At 34.5% G+C, this 23,170-nt stretch overlaps 1 protein-coding gene across 6 annotated transcripts in view; it reads right to left on the reverse strand.

Annotated features, from left to right (window-relative positions):
• Nucleotides 1–23,170, reverse strand: part of LOC119640933 (5-hydroxytryptamine receptor 2B) — a 41,070-nt gene that overhangs the window by 13,219 nt on the left and 4,681 nt on the right. For 5 of the 6 annotated variants that reach the window (XM_038039290.1, XM_038039292.1, XM_038039295.1 and 2 more), the window contains exons 3-7: nucleotides 14,276–14,875; nucleotides 7,930–8,063; nucleotides 5,408–5,517; nucleotides 1,542–1,731; nucleotides 1,306–1,443 (exon numbers count right to left, since the gene is read on the reverse strand). In XM_038039290.1, coding sequence (XP_037895218.1) covers nucleotides 1,306–1,443; nucleotides 1,542–1,731; nucleotides 5,408–5,517; nucleotides 7,930–8,063; nucleotides 14,276–14,660 — 957 coding nt within the window. In that variant the 5' untranslated portion in view covers nucleotides 14,661–14,875. The remainder of the gene's footprint in view (nucleotides 1–1,305; nucleotides 1,444–1,541; nucleotides 1,732–5,407; nucleotides 5,518–7,929; nucleotides 8,064–14,275; nucleotides 14,876–23,170) is intronic. The other variant, XM_038039296.1, reaches the window with a different exon arrangement.

Below are 23,170 nucleotides of genomic sequence, written 5' to 3' on the forward strand. Positions count from 1 at the left end.
CAAATACAAATGCAATATGCGTGTGAAGGCCCTCTTATCTTCTCCCCCTGCACCAGTCTGCGCAACAATTGTGTCGTGCTAAGTGCTAACGTTTATGATATATAATAGCTTAAGGTTTACACCTGTGTTAACAGAGTTCTACAACGCTTAATCCATTTGATCAATAATTCCTGGGACGAAGTACGAAAAACAATTTTTATTTTTCCAAAAATCCTCTTCATTCTTCATCCTTAGTATCTCTTAAGTGTAATGCAATATGTCCAGTGCTTCTCTGACATTTTGACGTTTTTTTATTAACCGATTTGTACATGAATGACATGTACTTAAAAGGCGCCCCAGTTTCTCCAATAGCCTCACCATTTCATTCAATTTTTTTATAGGCAGCCAGGTATGAAGAGTACGGAGAAGAGGCTCACCAGTGCGAATTTCTTCAATTCGTACATTTTGCCGGTATAGTCATTGATTTGTGGTACGTTTTTTTGTTTGGCTATGGATATAAACGCTGCTTCACCATCTAGCTGATAATGTCGTTAAATTTCTTAGTAGGAGCCACGGCTTAAGAGCAAGCGACCAAATTGCGATAAAACAATTCATTTTCTGCAGCGGTCAAACTACCAACGTTTTCGAGACCGTGTGGCATAACTACACTACCAGTCCAACAATTGCATCAAATTGTCAAACAGTTAAAGATGTTGTTCGACTATTTCGGGTTTTCACAGGCTCAGGCCTCTTATTTGTGGTTTTTTATTTATTCACGAAAGCGAGCCCCATACCGTAGGGCAATTTTCTTTGAAAAATCATGAGTGCAACAATGAGAGTGAAAACCTTCTAATTTTCATTTGCTAAATTTTTTTTTAGATGCAATAGAGACCATTGAAAATTAAATAACATAAGAGAAAGGAAGGAAATGATATTCGAGTACTTTTGACACAAAAGTAGGAACGTGTCATTGTCATGTCAGTTCTACGTTGACATTTCAAATATGGTGCGAAATTTAAAATGACAGGGCCGTGACCTTTTAAGTTTTTATTTTTAAAATAAATTATAACAAAATAATTTATAATAATTTTGTCAGTCACTTTTCTTAAAAAATTCGGGTTGACCCGAATACAATTTCTTTCCTTTTTTTCTATTTTTATTGCTGGAAATTTTCCATTGTATGTAATGAATGAAATCTATTATCAAGAGAACGGCTGCGAATTTATAGCCCCTCTTGCCTAGTCTGTTCCACTCAAATAAAAAAGTAAATAAAATATAAAAAGTAAAATAAAAAAAAAATGCACACTTTAATCAATCAAACTTTACCTCTTTTGTCTTAGCAGCTGCAGACCGTAACCGCTGGGTACGACGTTTGATACGTTTGCGTGCAATTTTATAGATTTTCCAATATAATACTAATATTACTAGTAGTGGGACATAGAATGAGCAACATGTAGCAAAAATCTTTAAAAAATAGGGGAAAAAATAATGATATTTCATCAATTGGTTCAGTATCCTTTTTTTCATTATAAAATTAATATCAAATCAAAAGGAAATTTTACCTGATAGGCAACATCTTGCGAGACCATACATTTTTGTTTCTCAATTCGATCCATGTATTCGGGATCTTTCCAACCGAACTGTGGTGCCAGCGAGACGATCACAGCAAAAAACCATACAGTAAATATCATGCAGAATATGCGCCGTGGAGTTCGCAAATTGTGATAATCAATATTCGTGACGGTCCAATACCTAAGATATACATCTCAGGGTATTATATTAAATAATGCCAACTCAAACTCGATCGTCCTTCTAAAACGTCATTAAAAAGCAAGTCAGAACATTATAATCCTTCGATCCTTATACGCGGTGGTGTGCAAGAAATAGATCTACTTGGTCCATTTTTAGTAAGACTGATTTCTTTGCAAATTTACTATAATGAACCGATTCTCAACATGAAGCATTGAAAATGAGGTCTTTTTACCACATAAAGGCTGAGATTTCGTAGCAACAGTTACAGGAGAGGCGCTCCAAAAAAATTACGCCTACCGAACTAAATTTTTCATACCAACTTACAATGTCAAAATATGACTGTTCAGCGGCTTTTGCCGGAAATTTTTAAAAATTGCAATTTTTTTTTTCATATAATAATTTTTTAATACAAGGCATTATACGAGTAGTGGTCGAAAAAGTGGGCCTATCTGCAATTTTTTTTGTCAAAGCACATCAATGTAGCCAATTGCTTTAATATTAAATTGCGACATGTAGATTGAACATATATTTGCATGGCCACGCGGCCACAAACGGACAAACGCACATATCGAATCGTTTTCTCGATCGATCGAATGAGCCTAAGTTAAATCCTCCTAAGTGTAGAGCACAATTATGCGGCAAATTGAAAGAAAACTGACGTTGATAGGATTGCTATATTTGATTGCATCAATGAAGTGAATTTTGGCCGTTACAAATGAGTTAAATTCGTTCTCAATCTCTCTCCCATCTTACAGCGAAATATTTGGCTTAATGCAGTAAAGCAAATAAAAAGTCGAAAAAAATCCAAATTTTTTTCTTTTTTTTTATTACTGAATAGTTCAAGAATGCAGTGAAGTTGTTGCCAGAAATTTATGTGCACCATTAGTAAGAGACCTGTTGAGGTACTTTAAAATGTAGAAGGTGTGCAAAGATTTTTTTTTAGAAAAGTTTAAAAAGTTTCTCGCTACCTTACAAGAAAAACTTATTTAGTTCAAGATGTGCATAAATAGTCATACTTTGCTCGATAAAGAAAGAAGAGGAGTCCTTTTAAGTAGGTGTACTAATTTTTTTCATTCACAGAAACAGGCATTGTAAACTTTATACAATGTATTAATTTGGCTTGAGCTGGATGCTCAGGAGCATTAGAAAACCAATAGATGCGAACGGCAACTTCTTTAATACATAAGCTACGAAGACTTAGTATTCATTAGGTTTGTTTAGTGCTTTTCCTTTTAAGTGCTTGTATTAAAAATGCATTTTAAGTTGATCTAATGTCAGAGAACGATTAATTTCATTCTAATATTCGCTCTACTGCACTTCTATATATCGCATAAAAGCAACCGCCGTACATAATTCGTCTATGCCCTCTTATAAGATCTTTCTTTGAAGCATAATAACTGAGGTATATTTAATAACAATTAGTTGCAAACGTTATGCATGAGACGAACTTACGTAATTGTGCTTTTGTAAGTCTAAATATTTCGTAGAATACCCGTCATAACGGCTTCGAACCCTTTCGGATCAACTGCAGCACTTTCGCGCTTTATTGATTGCTCTCTATTAACTTTATTTAATTATTCTTGCTCTGCCACACCGCACTTCATTAACCTCTTTATATTTCTACACTCCCGGTCGCCAGCTTTACGCCTTACTATAAGCGAAATATCTTCCTTAGCATGAGATTTTGAGTCCATGTTGACGGTCTCTGGTTTGCATTACCATGCAAAAGACAACGGGAAAGACCCATACTGAAAACAATTCTTGCTTTTCGCCTTAAGGAATTTATCGTTGGTCTCACAAGTAACATTACTATCACATGAGATTACACTGCTACTCATAGCACTACACTTTTTGGGTTATCTTAGGGGCTTCATTGTTTGTGAAGATGATAAAGGGGTTTATCGATTCAAGCTTTGTTGAGTAAAATTAACTACCATGTCGCAGTTCGTCCTTCAAAAAACTATCAGTTAATAAAATTAAGCGAATATAGATTTAATTATGAATTATTATATATAAGCCACTTGGCGATTTTAGCAAAAGTTTAAACATTGTAAACAATCATTTCTCAGACATATGTACATCAAACTTGATTCATATTAAATTAATTTTGTTCAAGGCCCGTACTCTGACAATGCCTAAGCCTACACTAAACATTCCTAAACTAAAACACTTAATTAGAACCCTTTAGAAGACCTAAAAAAAATACTAAGCGCAAGCTATTTAGCGCTTATATACAGGCGGCTCAAACATTTGTCCCAGCCGAACCAAATTTTTGGTACTAACTTCTTACAATGACAAAATGCTTCTACTCAATTTCCTTTCAATTAAATTTCGAAAATTGAATTATTTTCCATATAACGGCTTTGCAAAATGAAGGGGAAGCTCGAAAAAGTGGACGGATGCGAACCATTTTCAATGCGTCAAAGCATGCCAGTGTACCAAGTTTCATCCAAACATCTCAAAAATTATTACCTATAGGTTTCTTTGTTTCTTTAATTGGAAAGCATTCAGCTTCAGCTTAGGTTCAGCCCAATTACATGACCTTGAGAATAAAAACTAAACTAGCTGCAATTAAGGAGAAGTCTTAAACTACGAAATTAACATATATGAATACGCAAAGAACAACTCGAAGTCCTCATCTGGATCCATCATTTTGTGAAGTACATCGGTTAAGATTGCACCACATGATACATTATTTTATAAGTTGGCGGAACGCATATCAATAACAATTCAAATTTTAGTTAAAAGATGACGTCGGCAATACAGAGTTCTTAAATAGAGCAAATGTAATGGAACCAACCCGATCTGATAGAAAGATTACGTAATTGACATCATTTCGATTTTTACAGAGAGGCCAAAGTAGGCTAAAAAGTTCATAGTTGAACGCGCGAATAAAATTTTTTATCGGACGGATGAGAAAATTAAAGTTAGTCATTATCATGAAGGCAATGTCTAGGACTAGCCTGTGTTTCTCGAATGACGACAAATATATACGTAGTACCCCTTTCTCACAAGGTGGTAAAGAAACCCGTGGATCGGAACATAAAACAAACAGGGACAGACATCAGACGTACGGATTATCAATCAACGCAAGTAAATTCGGAAAATGATTCTGTATCGACGGGTATAATAAAAGATCTCTTTGTCTTAAGCCCCTCTGAGTGATCCATACATCCGCACAAACTTAATGTACTTTGTATCACAAGTGGTGTGAGGTATTGTATAATGACGTTAAAAATATGCAGCCCTAGTAAGCGTTTTTTTTTAATTTTGCATTTAATGTTTAAAATCTCTTCGCCCCGTTGGAATGTTTGCACGCAAACACAAATGCAGAAATAAATTAATTTTTATATTACATTTGAAGAGAAAGTAAAAGCGTTAACATCTCATCTATATGTATAAGAGAGGATTAATTAAACGAAGATTCATTGGTGAACACGTTCACGTATACAAAGCTCTAACATTAACGTGACCCTTTTTAAAATTGAAGCAGATTTAAAATTAATGAAGAGCGGTAGTGTGACCTTTTTTCTATCATTAAAGAACCATCACAAAGAATCATTAGTAACGAGTAGTAATTGATAATACTATGGAACAGACATACCGTAAATGCGATTTAAACTAAAGCAAAAACTTTCCGTCTAGTATATGAAAATTATTACACATTAACACTTACCTATCTGCCGCTATAGCTACTAAATGCAATATGGATGCTGTACAGCAGAGAACATCGCATGAAGTCCAAATGTCGCACAATTCCGGTCCCAGTATCCAACCTTTGCTAATCTAAGTAATGAAAATATTTGTAGTATTTCTCATTCCAAAAAAGAAAATTAAAAATAAAATATCTAAACACTCGCACACACACATTGCCTTTAATAAATTTTAATTTATATAATAACAATAACTTTCAAGGTTCAAACACGCACACAAGGACAAATAAATTAATGAATGAGTCTCTTAGCTCTCAACTTCCAAAACTTTCCAAAACTCTGCATTCTACATTTAGACGACTTGTTTTTGTTTTATATGCGCACAGCAGATGTGTGCTATTTTATTATGTAGTAGTAAATCCTTTGCTTTACGGTTTATACACTCTATTCTCTTAACCTTCCCCAAAGTAAAAAGGTTTACTATTGTGCCCTACATACAGGGTATATTAACTTAGTGCGGTCGTAAGCAGCACGCATACGATTCAGAATCATAATCTGAATTGATATAATCATGTGCGCCTGTCCAGATGCCTGTCAATGTAAATTTGTGCTCAAGCTATAGGCCACAATTTTTGAGATATTCGGTGAAATTTAGCACAGTAAAGTGTTGTCACCCAAGAACGAACGCTATTGAAAATTGTTCGTATCGGTGCACTTTTTCGAAAAAAATTGCAATTTTCAAAATTTGTCAGCAAAAGTGGCTAAGTAGTAGTATTTGGGCATTCTAAATTGGTATGGAAACTTTGAATCAACTGGCGTTATTTTTGAACCATCCCATAAAGCGAAAATTAAAGTTCACACGACAAAAAGGTACAATTTTCATGGCTTCATGAAGAAAATTAAATGTACCAAGTTTGGACCACTTCTTCGAACACTCCCAATGATTCACGACGAAGTATATCACAATCGTAGTTTAACAGAAAAAAAATTAAGTGTGCCAAATTTGGAGCAATTCGGCCTATTTTTGTGTCCTAACCGAATAGCGATTTTCACGAAAATTGATCCATTGTGGAGCAGGAAAGTCTAAGTTTTAATATGTGGTGATCGAAATTGACCCATACCATTATAGTAATTTAATACAAAAGTGAACGCTCCAAAATTTAGACCATTTACCATCATCTTATTTTTGGATCCTGCCCTATGTGACGATTAAACTTGCATTATATTAGGTTTTGTGCCCTCTTCCCCATAAAAATATACACGGAAAATACTCCTTTCTATATAGAAACAATATGTAATTTTTTGTGTTCTATGATAAAAATTATGTTAGATAATGTAGTGTAGGGCATCTAAAGATCGGCATTGCCCGACTATAATGTTCTTACTTGTTTTGTTATTGAGTTTGTTGTATTTATTCCGAGCAACAACATAGACACGTCACTACCGGCAATACATTTCGTTCTGTGTGCTTCGCTCAATAACCCTGCTTCAAATTACAACTGATATCGGGGCTTTCTTTTATGAATACTCCTTCGGAATATGAAAATTCATACAAAATAACTATGATAAGAATTTATTTATTTTCTACTATAGCCAGTGACCGATCGTAATGCCAGAATGTACCCCTGAGGGTTTAAATATATTTAAACAGCTCGAAATCTCATTAGGCTCTCCGCTGATTCCTTATCTATACTCGTTAGTGTCTGAATTCAAAAAATTGTTTAGAAAATCGAAATTTAATACATAAGCCTTCATTCAGTTTAATTTTAAAATGCGGATCTAGTATAAGAACAAGCGTAATTCACTGAATCTACGCGCATATTGTATGATTGAGGGAAATGGGCGGATCTTTTTTGCTTTCAGTTGCCTAATTTTTGGTTCACGTGGTACGTTATGAAAAATTTGCAGACGAAAATGTAGAAAAGCTGTCAAGTATTATATCTTTTTAGTTTCAGTTTGTTTTACATAGTGGGCGTGGATGTAAGCAGGTCATAACCATTTTTTAAGTGTGGGTTTTTAATCGATCAAAATAATGTTTGGGCACAACTTCAGCTTCTTACCTCCAATTTTGCGATTGTGATGATTTCACAGATCAAAATAATTGCTTTTGACAGAAATAAGTAAATGCAAAACATCGGCAGTTGTAGGGTTAAGAAGTCGTTTTCACGCATTGACTAAATAATAAAACTATTTGGTATAAACATACACATAAATTGCGTGATGTATATACATGTATGTAAAAAATGTTTATATATGTAAACAAATATCAACTATTTATATATATTTATATGTTTGTGTGCGAATGTTATGCAAAGATATAATTGCACGCAACTCTGATTGCCTTGCTAGTTGTGCACCAAGTGGTTTCCGTGAAATGTGAGTGATGGTGGTGAGTGATGTGCTTTAAGATTCATACTGTGTCGACCGTAGTGCTTGATATTCGGTTGTGTGTTTTCATTTTTTCTTTTATTTTGTTTTGTTTTCGTTCATTTCATTCAGCGTTACATTAACGAAATGAAATTATTATTGTTGCACACTTACTTACCTCGTATACGGCACCCAATGGCATAACTAGACAAGCAACAAATAAGTCTGCTACTGCCAATGAGACGACCAGATAATTAGCAACATTTTGCAAGTTGCGCTCTAGTATTATGGCCGCAATTACAAAAACGTTTCCTAGTGTTATTGTTGTTGTTGTTGTTTTTGTTCATTGTTATACCCATTGTTGTTAAAGATGTATTTTCCGTTCATATTTGGATGCATTTGCAAAGTCCCAAGAGTGTGTTCAGTTTGTTAGTAGTGTTTGGTTGTTCGTACAAAATGTTATGTGTATATATGGAAGTATATATGTTTGTATGTTTATGTACGGGTTTGTATAATAGATTTTTGTCGTTCGTTTGTTCAATGGAGATATTGTTCACATAGAGACGAATCACCCCAGCAGTTAAGGTATTCAAATCAAGTCGTTAAAAGCGGTACAGTTGGTGTTGGTGGTAATTGCGGTTGTGGTTGTTTTAGAAAAGAAGCACAATAACATAATAAAGTAAGAACAATAACAAAAAATAAAAACGCAATGGTTAAAAGGTGTCATTTGTTTTTACCGCATTAGCAAAAACCCAAGCAGCCCGCCACAACACACAATCGCCGCGGATTTACATCGTTCGACGGTAGTCGTAACGGCAATTATTTGCGTTGTCCCCGTTGGTGATTTGGGTTTTAAGTTGACATTTAGAAATAACAATTGTCGACGTTTTTGTTTTTATCGTTAGTTATATTGTTATTATTGTTGTTATTGTTGTTATTATTATCATTTTCATTGAAAATAGAACCATTTGTCATTGTCATCGATCGCATGGAAAAATGGAAGGAGAAGAAAATAAGAATTTTGATAAAATATCATTTAAAATATTTTTGCTTTGCTATTTCTACTTTTAAACTCTGGCGGTTATTTGTTTATAACATTTGTGCCTTGTTCACATAGTTGTCGCAGTTAATTTATTGCCCGAAGGTAGTACACCCAGGTATAAAATATGAATGAACGACTTAATTAACTAAATGGTTCGTTCATTCAATTATTTAAAACTATTTTACAAAACTTATATGTCCATGACATCGACAAAAATTGTGTTCACCGGCGAGAAACGATTAATAACAGTCTTTATTTACAGAGATAAAAAAGCGCTTTCAAAATGAAAAGTATGCAAAATCCCATTCACAACAGATATACACACAAATAATGTTATAATAAATCCTCATTAAGACGAAACTTTACAATTATTGCATCCACTAGCAATGCAACGAACCATTTACGGTTAGTAAAATTTTGTCAAAATATACATGGGAACGCCTTCGCGGCAGCGTAAGGTTCTAACTTGGTTTATATATTTATATACTTACGTAAGAAATTCAGGCGGAATGTAATAAAAGTCGAATTCAGTAAAGTCGTGAAAACATATGTTAAGCTAGATGCTAAGACTTAACTTTTAAAACACACAAGATAAAGACCGAATAATAATAACAAAATATATGTAGAAAGCAAGGCAAGTGAGAGAAAAAAACACAACAAAGTAAGAAAGTTATACTCGGCCTGGGTCAGTCTGATATTGAGGTCATTGCGCATTCTACTGGCACACCGCTGCAAAGAGAAACCTAGCTCGAAAAGGGCAAAGGCATTATACGTCTAGTTTTTGCAATTAGCAGGAAACTACTTAGGACGGTATTTATAAGAAATTTGTTTGAAACGAGTACACCTTTCAAAATTCGTCTTGCTGTCATTTGCTTTCTCTTCGTATTTTCCTTACATTTTGCAAATGTGCATAAAACAAAAACTTATCTATTTGCTCTTTAAGAACACTTTCTTCCGTCATTTTTGTCATTTAATCGCCGACGCTAATGATTTCAAAAAATGAGAAAAATGAGAGAACAGTTTAATTCCTCCTTCCAGGATAGGAAAGCCCTGTGCATTAATAATTGCTTTCTTTGTGGTCAACATCTGCTTTGCGGGAATTCATTAAGATGCTTGTTATGTTTGTAACGTTTCATTTGTATCCTACATGGGGTAGATTAAAATACATCCTAATATCAGACGACAGCGTAAACATGGTTGAGTTTAATGAAATTATGAATTTTGGACTCCAAGCAAACGCCTTTCGCTTAAGTCTACAAGGCAACGGCGAAATTGCGTAAATTTGTAATAAAATGTTGATATAAAAAAAATCTTTTTAGTGTGGAGTTCCAAGATAAAACCAAAAGCGTATATAACTTCCCCCTTTTTCCTGACTTTAGTTTTAAATCTTTTCTTTCTTTTTATGTACACGTATTTTCTTTTTAAACCTCTTCAACAAAATAATAGCAATAACAATAAGAGCCCGCATGCCTTTGGAAGCTGCACGTTCTTGGAGAGCACTCAACTTAATTGTCGGCAGCTACTAATTCATAAAACGTTTTGTAAAAGAAAGTGCACTTAGGGACACAGAAGTGGGTTCACATATACACGGCTAAATATATACAGATATACATAAAGATAGGCAGTTATACAACTACTTATACATAAACGTTTATACGTTTACATACACGTATAATGTTTATAAATTAAATATACATATATATATATATCTAGATATATATATAATAAGCGATTGCATGTATCTTCGTCAGCCATATCTATTCTCTACGCTATCTAATAGTTTTCCCATTCAGTGTTACTTGGCTATTGAGTGGACACAGACGCTAACCGTGGAAAGTTCAAAATTGCGTTTTCGGCATTGATTGCTTTTGTTTTTTGATTTGAAGACATCTGCTGCCGACGTCCATCAAACACTTTTAGAAGCTTACGGCGACGCTGCTTCACCATATCCCAACTGTCGGTTTCGGGTTCAACAGTAATTTTGATGTCAATGACAAAGAAAAAAAGTTCGGAGACAATGAATGGCAACACTTATTAGACGAAAACCTAGCTAACGCTCTGAAAGAACTTTCAAACAACTTAGCAGCTGATGAATCAACTGTTTTTAGACATTTACATGCGATGGGAAAGATCTAAAAAGGAGGGAAATTGACTGCCACACGAATTGACTGAAAATTCCATTTCAAACAATTTCAACGTCTTGGTTTCATTGCCTGCTAGCCAAACAAAGAAGAGTTTACTTTGGCATGTTGTGATTGGAGATGAAAAGTGGGTCTAAAACGACAATCCCAAGGCCAAAAAGTTATGACTAAATACTCATGGCCATAAAGTTCTGCTGTGCATATAATGGCACTAGCATGGTGTGGTATATTACCAGCTGCTAAAACTGATTGAAACTGTTACTGCAAACATCTGCCAACGACAATTGAACAAATTGAACGATGTATTGTTGCGAAAAAGATGCACGACAACGCTTGGTCGCAAGTTACAAGAGTTGTCACGAATACGCTGTTGTAACTCGAATGAGAAGTTCTGCCGCATTCGCCGTATTCGCCATACGTAGCATCTTCTGACTACATCTTGTTCAGTCGATGCGGCATGCCTTGGTCGAAACGCGGTTTCGAAACGCGAAAGAAGGGCGAAAATGGGTCGATGATTGTATCGCTGCCAAACTAATATTGCTCCTTCGACACGGTGGCGCCGTGTGGCCTGAGAGATGGGAAAAAGTAGAAAATGGTGAAAAATATTTTGATTAATATACATGCAACAATTTTTCTCAATGAACGCTTCTTCCAAGTGAATAAATTATCAAAATACATGCAAGCACCTAATATATATATGCACACATATATAAGAACGAATTGAAACAATTTCCTATATATATATATATATATATATATATATATATATATTCTTCTGTACTGTCTTGCATTACAATTTTAATGTCGTACGTACGTACATAAAGCGAATTGTTTCAATTCATTCTTTCTGTTAAGCGCTCAAGCAGAAAATGATTATCTTCTGAGGGCATATTGACAAAAAGCTGATTAAAATTATGCTCTACGACCATGTGTGATTATTGGTAATCTTTAGAGAATTGTGCTAATTTATGCAAGCGTGATTTCTTACATTACTTACAAACTAAGCGTGTGGTGAAATGAAAAAATTCACGTTTCAAACAATAAAAAGGAAACTGGAATTAACTTTTACTTCTCTATGTTCATAAAATGTAATTTTATTGCTATTGTTTAGCTTGGCGTGGTGGTATTCAATCTTTTCGCAACACAATATTTTTATGGGCCGGTCTAGTCCGTAGACGCTCTTTCGCTTTTATTCTACTCGCCTGTATATAGTGTCAGTTATCGTCGTATTTACAGGTTTGCTTTCAAATATTTAGGAAAAAAGGTATACAATTATACGGTGCTCTTGAAACAATATGGCAGATGTGTAAGCAGCGAACATGAAGTGAGTGAGATAGAGAGGGGCATTAGTGTAAAGGAGGTGATATATGGTTGGTGGAAAAGAGGCACACAGAAAACGCCAGCAGCGGAAATAGAATGGCTGCATTAAAAACAGAGGAGAGGGAAAGAGATGGATGAAGATAGAAAGAGAGAGAGAGAGAGAGAGAGAGAGAGAGAGAGAGAGAGAGGTAGACAAAGTGACGCTGGGTTGTTATACAACTACCTGGCACCTAGGATAAGATATATATATATATATAGTAAATATAGAAATTTTGATATACACACTATACAGCAGAATCCGTGAATTTAAGACAGACACATTGCTAAATTCTTGATTCTGAGTCGGTTTACTCATACTTATAGTGTTGTCCGTGATCCCGTCTGGGCTATGTTGTTGAAAATTTTAAAGCATTAAGGGAATGATGGGCATGAGTCTCTTCTCAAATTCAATAATAGAAGAGGACACAATGTGCCACACAAAAAAAAAAAAACAAAAATAGAAAAAATTATAGCAGCTCTAGGCTGTTGAGCCTAGAGCCCGTAGCTGGCATCGATATAAAATTCGATTTATGAAAATTACCTCGGTGTTAGCCCCCTTTATACAAATAAACGAAAGGAAAAGCTTTACGATTTTTGCACTTAATATTCGACTGACGAGTGGCAGGCCTTAAAGCGAATTTAATTTTACATTTACTTTTCGATAAAGTTTTCTTTTCATTCTAATCTATACTGAGTTCCGACAGTCATCCTACACAAATACGTTTTCCTCTCACCAAAAAGCGTGACACGCACAGACGTCCATATCCGCCATATCTTTGTAATAAATGCGATGTTTATATAAAAAGTGTTTTTTTATAAACATTTTTTTCTTTCTTTTTTTTTTTTATAAACAAATCATTGTGTCAGGTGCTTTGTTAATTTACACTCGAGCTTTAGTTTTTTTTCTGTTACTATTGTTTGGTTTGTTTGTTTGCTTAGAGAAAAAACACAAAAAAAAAAGCGATGAAGTGTTTTATTGCGCTTTTACCCATTCACTTAGACGCAGAGTGTTGTTGTCGTTAAAGGTATATATAAATCAAGTGTTTTTATTGTTATATGTCGTTTTCAAATAGAAAGTGGTGTGGCGGGGGACTAAAAGCGGACGTAATTAAAACGATTATAAATAGTTTTCACGCTTTTCGTTCACAAATGCAAGAACACCTATACACATAGCCAGTCATATGAAAGGAATTAATCAAAGGCAAAAGGTAGGAGAAACCATTTAAACTGCAGGAACACAATTTTGAATATCGAACAGTTTGCCAATCGTTAAGGTGATGCGCGTGATCGGAAATTTTAAATCAATATTTGCTCCAGTATGTACAAGTTATTGATACAATGCCTTGCTTTTTACCGGGTTTATGGCAAATATGTGTAAAACATACTTGTTAAAAAGCTGAATAAAGCTGAATAATCGAAATGTTTAACATCGCTGTCGTTGATATTTCATCTCTTATCGGGTAGAATACGGATGTCCCGTTGTAACAACAGTAGTTTTAGTTGCAATTTCTTCCACGTTAACGTGCATGGCCTTAAATGCTGATTATTGACATCTATTTCTTCATATTGTGATATACACTGATTGATTAAACCTTAAAGGCAACAATGTCCAAGTTATCTATATCCAAAATTTCGCGAGAGATGAATGGATTAGATGGGCTTTGTAAAGAAGCGAATTTTAATATAGAGAATTTGTTTTTCTACATTTAGTAAAATATTGCTGTCGATCTATCAGATTTCAAATCTAGTCTATATACCATCAGTTTTCTATAAAAAACTTTACGTAATCTCTTTAGGCTTACTAAAGTCAGAAGATCACAGAAAAGTTAATCTAGTCCCTCTCCTTTCAATTATTGAAAACGCTGTACTTTGGTCAAAATATTTTCAGCATTTCAGTGGCGCATCCTTGCAAGAACGCATTAGAAATTTATGTTGTTTTGCCAAACATACGTACATTTTTTTGCTTTTTTACCTTTACTTACCAATTATGGTGATGAGTATCATTAAACCAAGAGCAATCGACATAGCGATTATCTTCAACAATACAATAACATCTTGCGGCAGCAGCAAGTCATTTTCTTCAGCGCCTATCTCTGTCATATCATCGGTTTCATTTCCACTGTAATTGCCTTTGTTAAATATGGGAAAGTTATCGCTTTTATTGCTACCATTGGCGATGGCTTCCTCCATATCCATAAATAGCAAACCATCGCTTATCAAATAATTGTACGTGGCCAAATTAACCATATCGAGTTCATCCAAATAGTCGCGAATTTCCGGCAAAGTCGTTGCAGTCACTGTACCACTTAGCGTCTTTGCGGATATGATGTTTATGTTTACTTCAGTCAACGCTTCTTTAAATGACATTTTTGTGTTTTTCCTTGGATGGAACAAATCGTTAGTTTTTGCTCTTGTTGTTGTTCTATTGTTGTTTTTTATTTCGAAGAGTAAGTATATGCACAAAAAGCGACTTCTGTTGCTGGTTCAGTTTGAGGTAAATGTTAATTAAGCTTCTAAAATAGGTTGTGTTGCAGTCTGTGCACAATAAGCGTTTTGTTCACAATTATCGTTGTCACTAAAATCTAAAAGATAAACAAGAAGCAAAAAAAAAAAAAATATTTAGAGAAGAAGCAAAGAGGAGAGAGAGAATGAAATTATCTGAACAAGTGTTACAAGTTCAAAGATAATTATTTCGAGATTTTCATTATTTAATAATCAGACGGAGTACTTTAATAGCATACTAGCAACGCGCGCTAAGCGCATTCTAAATAAAAGATAAGAAAGAAAACACTGCCATTACAAACAGCAGCAGTTCTTAGATGCTTCTAAACGCGATCGAGTTTTTATGCTTTCGTAGATAAGTGCAAATAAAACTTAAATATTCATAGAAAATACAAACAAAAGCTAGTTATTCCTTTTTTGTTAGATTCCTATCAAAAATGCTATGTTGAGTAGAAGATTTCGTACTTTATGTTGTCATTAAAAATTTACTAGTGAACGTAGAGAGCAGTGGGGTGCACTTGGGACAGCATACAATTTGGTATATGATTTGATATAACAAAGCATTTTTTGGGCTCCCTCTAGTTTGACCATCCCTAGAAAAAGTAAGTCTTTGAAACTGAGTCCAAGACATACAAAGTTACTGCGCTAAATTTGAACGAGGTGGATCTATTTTTCGTTCTTACGTGCTTTTGCCTGTATGTACGATGTAATTTTTGATATTATAAGTGAAAATTGCACTAGATGAAGTAGCATAGCTTGGTTAAAATATATTTTTTTGGTACAATAGGTCCCTTTAAGGGCGCTAATAAGCGGAATTAATTCTTGAGAGAATTCTTCGCTTGCTTTTAATTAGTGATCGATTGATAGACTGATTATCTATTGAATTCTTACTAGGTTCAAAGGTGACAAAGAAATTGCGATTTATTGATTTAAAGAAGAAAATATAAGTGAAAACAAACATGATGTCAACCATAATAGACTACAGAATATATGTAGATAAATGAATATGAGCTTATTTATGCATTATTAATAGTAACAAATGAGGAAAAATTAAATATCAAGGAGTATTTTGATTACATTTACCTATATTTGTTCATGGCTAAAAAAGGTTTAACAGTTAGTGCAATGTGACGCTTTTCACCTTATTAACGGTGGAAAGGGACAAATCAAGTAAGTGTTAGTGAGCACTGAACATTTCACACATAGGCCGAAACGGATTGAACAACTCATAATTGGTATGCAATTGTGGCGGCTGTAAGAGCAGGAAACATCTTGACATCCTATTCGCGATGTAAATGTGATAAGTTCTAATAAAGTCGGCGAATAGACATCACCTTTCATTAGCTTAAAGAGGAAGGTTACACCCAACATTTCACGCTTTGTTTCGAGGGTAGGTGAATCAATAAGCTGCAATCTATTATTATGCGGTGGAAGAGATAGGGCAGGATCCCATCCCAAACCTTCGCAAAACGAACATCGAGCGGTCCCGTTGAACAGACTCCCAGAGATCAACATGGCATCTATAACTCTAGAAAGCCAAACTATCGGCGAGCATTCAAGAGTTGGGCTAACTAAAGAACATGACAAATGGTATCTGGTTACCTTTGGCCTCTTCCCTTCACCCTTCACCCTTCACAATTTTTTGCAATTTGTTTTTTTGTACGCAAATATGATTTACATTTGATATTTGCTCTTGCTAAAAAGTTTGACGTCAATAAATAAATATGAAAATGAATAATTATCCCGTTATTCATAAGCAAAACTATATAAAGAACATTCCATTCACATTTTCTGTTCAGGTGAGTACTTTAAAATGCAGGCGATGTTTTCAAAGAGGTAATGTTCATGCCATTTGAAAATTTCAACGAAATATTCGTTTTGAAAAAGCTGCCAAACCGTGGTTCCATTCTAGGAAAAACTAAACTCTTGAAAAAAATAATTTTTATGTAACTTTAGATTTGCACTTTCATGTCTATAAAGCCGAATCGTGTAAAAAAAAAAAATTACATTTGAGCAAGTCCACGTCGCTCAATCATGGTATAATATTAAGCGACATATCTGATAATAAGAAAAATTTTAATAATTTTGATCGATTCAATGAAATCGTGTTAAAAAAGAAATTCCATTTAATATTTTACGCCCCAAGACTACGATACATGTTTCTACTGATATGAAAAACATTTAGTAAATTTGCAAAGTATTCACTTATTCTCAGGATGAGAAAGGAGTTTATTCGCATATTACGTGGATTTCCGTTTTGCTTTTTCTTATTATTAACAAGACTATGGAAATTTTTCATTCAATTATTTTTTGAAAGGTATGCAATATGCGATGAATAAACATCTATCTACCTTAACTTGTTAGTTATGAAAATCTCTCTCTAGTCGTGCACTGGAGAATAATAAATACTTACTTGCCTTCAAAGGAATAAATCAATATTGTATCCGGGATTACGTTTCAATATAAAAGTTTGAAATACTCATATGATTATGGAAAAAATTGCAGAAATACAAGGTGTAGCAGAACGAGCAGAGTTCAAGCTTGGAAAAGACTTATATAATTTTTTTTTTTTTTTTATTTCGAAATCTGAATTGTACAAAAAATAAGGTGGACTTAGTCTTAATAGTTACGAGGCCTTGAAAATAGAAGGAAGACCGCCCGGATAAACAGATGTTCATTAAAAGTAATAGAAAACGGATCTGATGAGGCCACACAGACTTGACTCGATAACATTAGAACATTAGAAGTGAAGTCATGCGAAGCCATATAAATTCTTTAATATTAGAGTATGTCTGATATTTGTTGCCTTGCGACACCCTTTATATTCATATACATGTACGTATACTTCTGATAACAATACCTGCTTGCATTCAAATAACGTTCATAGAGATGAAAAATTTTTCAAAGTCACATGATTTATGTGCAAAAGAAAAAACTTTGCTCCGAATGTCAACGCTTTAATATTATTGGAATGACGATATCAAGCAACGTCAGCATGGTTTCATCCAAGTATGCAGTGCAGAATAACATATAAATAAATATACAATGCAAACACATAAACATACCTCCACACACGCGCTTTCTTTTTCTTGATAAACACTTTCACACATGGCAGAGCCAATTTTACGAATACATATATATATGTATATAGAGATACACAAATATGTTGAGCCTTTGTATACTAAAAGCGCATACATGTGAAATGTTGCGAAAAAGTTTTAGTTGGCTTATCTCGCATCTTCGGTACCCATCACTTTTCTGCAAAATTTTCTTCATCTGAGTATTTTTCTGCGTGTTTTGCCAAAGGAACACCGAAGCAACCATAAAACTACATAAGCAGCGTAATAACTAGAAACTAGAAAATGTTTTACGCTTTGGGATTTGAAAAACGTTTATTAACAATTTTCGAAATTAAATTTACACTTTCCTCTGTACTTTCCTTTAAGTACTACATTTTCTCTGTTCTTGTAATTTTTTTCGTTTTCGCACCGCATGTGAAGCTTTGCAAAGGCTTGCAAGAATATAAGAAGCGTTCTGTTTATTCTCTCCATCCCATTCAGGTTTATGTTGGCGAAATGCCAGTTACTGTTCTTTTGGTTTACGTTCGAATTTAATGTAGCCTTGTTGTTACGTAAGAAAATTGGACAAAACCTACTAAGACTTTTCTTAGAGTTGCTTATAAGAATAGCAGAAATTTTCAGGAGAATTTCATTTACGGCGATGAAACTTCAATTTATTTTCTGTTTTAATTTAGTCTAAATTTGCTTTTAATCTCGTTGTGTGAACTTATATAGTTACGCGCTAAGATCTACAAAAACTTAAAGGGCTCATGGGAGTCATCTCAATAAAACAATAATAAATATATTTACTTTATATGCAGCTGAGTTAGTGGCTCACTGATCACAGTTCAAAAGAATGAAAATATCGTCGCCGTATGTAAAACAAATACATCGGTCTGTCTCTATTACTTCAGTTAAGTGATTAATGCAAAAAGGAATTGACGGACGGCCTTCCCTTTGGCCGATTGATAGAAAATGTCTGGTAAATTAATTAATACATGCAAAAATGGAAAAGGGATATGACGAATAAGTTTTCCCCTTTTACCTATTTTTACTTATTTTGAACACATGTCACGGATGCCTGCGGGTAATGGTGGTAATTGATCAACAGCACAGTGGAAGCCTTATGGCGGAAGCAGTCAGTTGATCAATTTGTGAGTCCTGACTGCTTGGGTGCGGCCCTTCGGGGAGTACTCGTGGTGGTTGTGGTTGGCGAGTTCCTAGCTAAAATGGAGCAATTGAGTGCAGCTAGGCCTCGCCATTCACCAGAGTGGGGTTTATTGTTCCATACACAATAAACTGTTCTGGACTCTGGTGCTGTTTAGGTCCCTATTCTGTGGGGATTGTCTAACTCGCCAGGGGGCGTAGTACGCTTAAAAGTGGCTTGGGCCGCCGTGGGGTTAAGCCTTTCAGGCAGGAACCCACGTTAAACCCTTGCCACAAATTCTGATTCCCGAAAAGATTAAAGAGGATAACAAGTAAAACTGAATTTTGAGGATTTAAAATTTATTTAGAACAAGAAACCAAAGGTTTTATGAAATCATCGCTTAAAAAGGGCGGGACTTTTTTACTTTTTAAAACACTCGATAATCGGTCATAGAATCAATGAATTTGAATTTTTTGAAAAAAAACTTCTTGTAACTACTAGAAAGTCTTCCCGATTAAAGTTTTGAGTAACGGCTTCAATGGGCAAATCGACTTTTTGCTCCACTTAAAGAAATCGAAGTGACATAAAGCTTTTTGGACATATTTTATGTATACTTAAGGAAAATGACAAAAATTGACCAGTAAGCTTCCTATACACCGGTTACGCGTAGTTTGATATTAGACAATAATGAAATAAATTAACAAATGGACACACATACATTCTATAAGAAATTATTACTCATAATGCGCATTTATAATCATGAGTAAATTCGACAAGAACGGATAGACGGATCATGACGTATTTATTTTTCATAGGACAAAGTTTTGCGTTTTCTCATTCACTGGTTAATAGGCTAATTCAGTGCTGCCACTCAGTTACCAGCATTGGCTGCACGAGTACAAAAGTTATTTAGAAAGAGGTAGAAAGACCACAGCTAAATGATAAACATATTTGCGCGATATCGAAATTCAAAGTAAAATCTACAAAAGGTATTCAGAATATGTGCGCTATAGTATTCGTTGGCATAAAGTTTATTTCGGTCAGGCAAAGAATAGTAAACGTGTGTATAAGCTAAATTTTGGTTTTATGGCAACTCTCCTCCACTGTAGAAAACAAAAGTTTGTGAGCTGACCAATTGTTATGAAAGTAACTGTTCGGGAACCGACGACCGTGAATATAGTGAACACCCAAAAAATGTAGTTAGAACAAAAACTTTGAAAAAAAGTGCCGGATATCATGTCCAACAAACAAAAAGCTTGGTTACGGGAAGTAGGCGACACTCTAAAGATATCAAAAGGCATTGTATGTACATGAAAACTCCGGTATTAGAAAACCCTTTGCTAAACAGGTACCGCATTCACTTATAACGAAGCACACTTGTAGCCTAATCGTACCGTTGGCAAAGTTGCATAAATTGAAATTGGAATTGCTATCTCAACCATCTAGAAATCGCAAAGAAATATTCCAGGGGAACCGATCAGTATCAGCTGACGGGCGCGCAAAGCAAACTGAAGAAAATTTTACATGTTATGTCAAATCGTCCTATAAAATACACGTCGTAACGTTCAACAAGCGTTCGACTGTTTGCAGCTGCCAAGACGTTTGCGTTAATGTTAAAGAATAAAGTCGAATTTTGTAAAATTTTTCTGTTTAAATATGATCAATCACTGCGGCTATGTTCCATACATTTAATGCGGTGACGGTCAGAAAGTAGCGAGGGAAGTAAAAGAGATAAGGAGTAGCCACAGCCTAGTGGGTGCTGCCAAAACGCAATGTTTCTCTCTTTGGGAATTATCTTCGAGAATTGTGGTCGGTGTATTAACTGCCGTATAAGCTATTAGTTGCCTAACAACACAAAAAAGGAATTAGAAATGACGGTACTGTTATTTTTAAGTTTTTTATGAAAAGTAAGTCATAATTTCGGACAAAGGAAATTTGTCAAATTTCCTTTATAATAGTAGTAGTACTGCAGTTTCCTACAGTTTGCAGTTTGTTTGCCGCTGATTGGAATAATCTAGATCCTATTTGAAAAAAGATCGATATGAGTAGTCAGACAGATATGATTTGATTTTAAATATACTTTATTTTTACTTCGAATTTTTACCTTCTGCATATTTCTTTGTACTTGAAACTCTAAATGGTCTGAAAAAAAGCGAAGTGTGCAAGTAATTTAGATCTAAGTTAGGTTAGGTGAATCATTGTCAAGTGATAAAAATTGAAATAAACTTTGAATTTTTCTCCTTCCCATATGTAAATATACATACGTTCGTATGTGTATATGTTGATAAACTATTGTGTCTATTCAAGCACAAGTTTAACGTACCTGTCAAAACGTATTCATTTCTTTGTACGCATTATGTGTAACTACCTACGTAAATGTGTATAAGCACATATACTGGCATTTATTTATATTACTTTTTTAATTAGCCCTGCTACAGGCACTGTTCTAACCGTGTTCATCTTTAATACAATAAAAAAAAAAACACAATTGTATTTTTTTTTTCAGGCATGTGCGAATGCTCTCGGCATTTTTATATATTCATTTTTTTGGCGAAAGAATTTCTAAATCGTATTTACAACAACAGCGAAAAACCAACACTTATATAATACCGTACTATACTCGTTTGCACAAAGAGATGAAAGACTATTTTTAAATATAATAACTGCTTGGAGGTTGTCAGTTTTCCATTTTAATGCAATTTTAGGTTTCATGTATGTGTCAACAACATATTGCAACGCTAAGTTCCTTTAGAGATGAATTTAAGACTTAAAGTCACTACAAAATGCTCAGCATAAAATGTTTCAGGTAAACTTTATTAGATCGAAATTGCGTGCATTACGTTAAGCTTAAGCAAATGTATTTCAAAGCCGTATGAATGCATAGCAACAACTGTGCGTATTCAATACATACATGAGTGATAATGAGGATAAGGTAAAGGCACGTTTCCTGCGAAATATATGAAAAATTAAAATTTTTTTTTAAATATCATCATGACTGGCAGTCAAAATCTATCTATTCCTTCCGCCTCTACAAGACAAAAAGTTAAGGCTTTATATTGAAAGCTTATAAAATTCAATCGAATATAATATTGCGTTAGTAAAGTAGAACGACCGCACAAATGTGTTTCTGAATAAAAAATGAATTCACATAATTCTGCGGAGAGTTTGAGCTGTAGTGGGTTCTACAAGGCTTGAATATATCATAAAAAAGCGACGGCATGGTATTCAACGTTAAGTTATTAATACCTCTTACTTGCTTGCACAAGTAAGCTGGATTACTGCGCATTGTACTGAAGGCTAACTGTGTCTGTAAGTATGTAAGTATGCAAAGAGAAAAAAATGAATAATACTGAACTAGCTGAGCGGAATATTTGTAAAAATATCAACAAGTCAGTAAGCCATCCTGGTAGATGAGTGTAGGCAGAATAACTGCTAAGTTAGAAAATGTTTTGCTATTACTAAATAAGCAGAATTACTGACTGACTTACTTAGCTTATGGAAAAAAAGCTTAAAATCTCTGCACCAGTACTTTCTCACATCCACCATCGAAGAATAAGGATTTATTAATTCTGTGAAATCCCTCAGAAGGACCCTTCCCCGTAAAGTGTATGCGTTCTTGATCAATTTCAAATTCTGAATCAATCCTGGTAAGCTTTTCCGTCGGTACGTCGGGTCCTTCGACTGTGATAAACATACTCTTTTTCGCAAGAATAACAGTATTGGCTTGTAACTTGGTGAAAATCTGTTGCACGCAGATTGTTATTGAAAATGCATCAAATTGGGCAAAGTGCAGAGTGCAATGCAAACTGAAAACAAAATGAAAATTATTTTTTTGGTCATTACTCATAAAGTAGAAGAGTAAGAATTGATATCTTCTATAAGCAATTCGGGATGTAAATGGCAACAATCGCCCGGGCAAACCCAGCGTTGAAGAGTATCGGACTTTGATATTCTTCGAGTTATTATACAGATCACTGAGGGGATGACTTTTTTCATACCGTATGCAACACCTGGAAGGAAGTTTTAGAGAACCTATATAATATATACATATTCTTGATCAGCGTTAAATTGTGAATTGAATAAGCCACGTCTGTCCGTCTACTGGTCTGCTTTATCGCAAAAATGAATATATGGACTTAAAACTGTGTAGAAACATTGAAAATAGGGCA

This window comes from Glossina fuscipes, unplaced genomic scaffold, assembly GCF_014805625.2.
Source record: "Glossina fuscipes isolate IAEA_lab_2018 unplaced genomic scaffold, Yale_Gfus_2 133, whole genome shotgun sequence".
Lineage (NCBI taxonomy): Eukaryota > Metazoa > Arthropoda > Insecta > Diptera > Glossinidae > Glossina > Glossina fuscipes.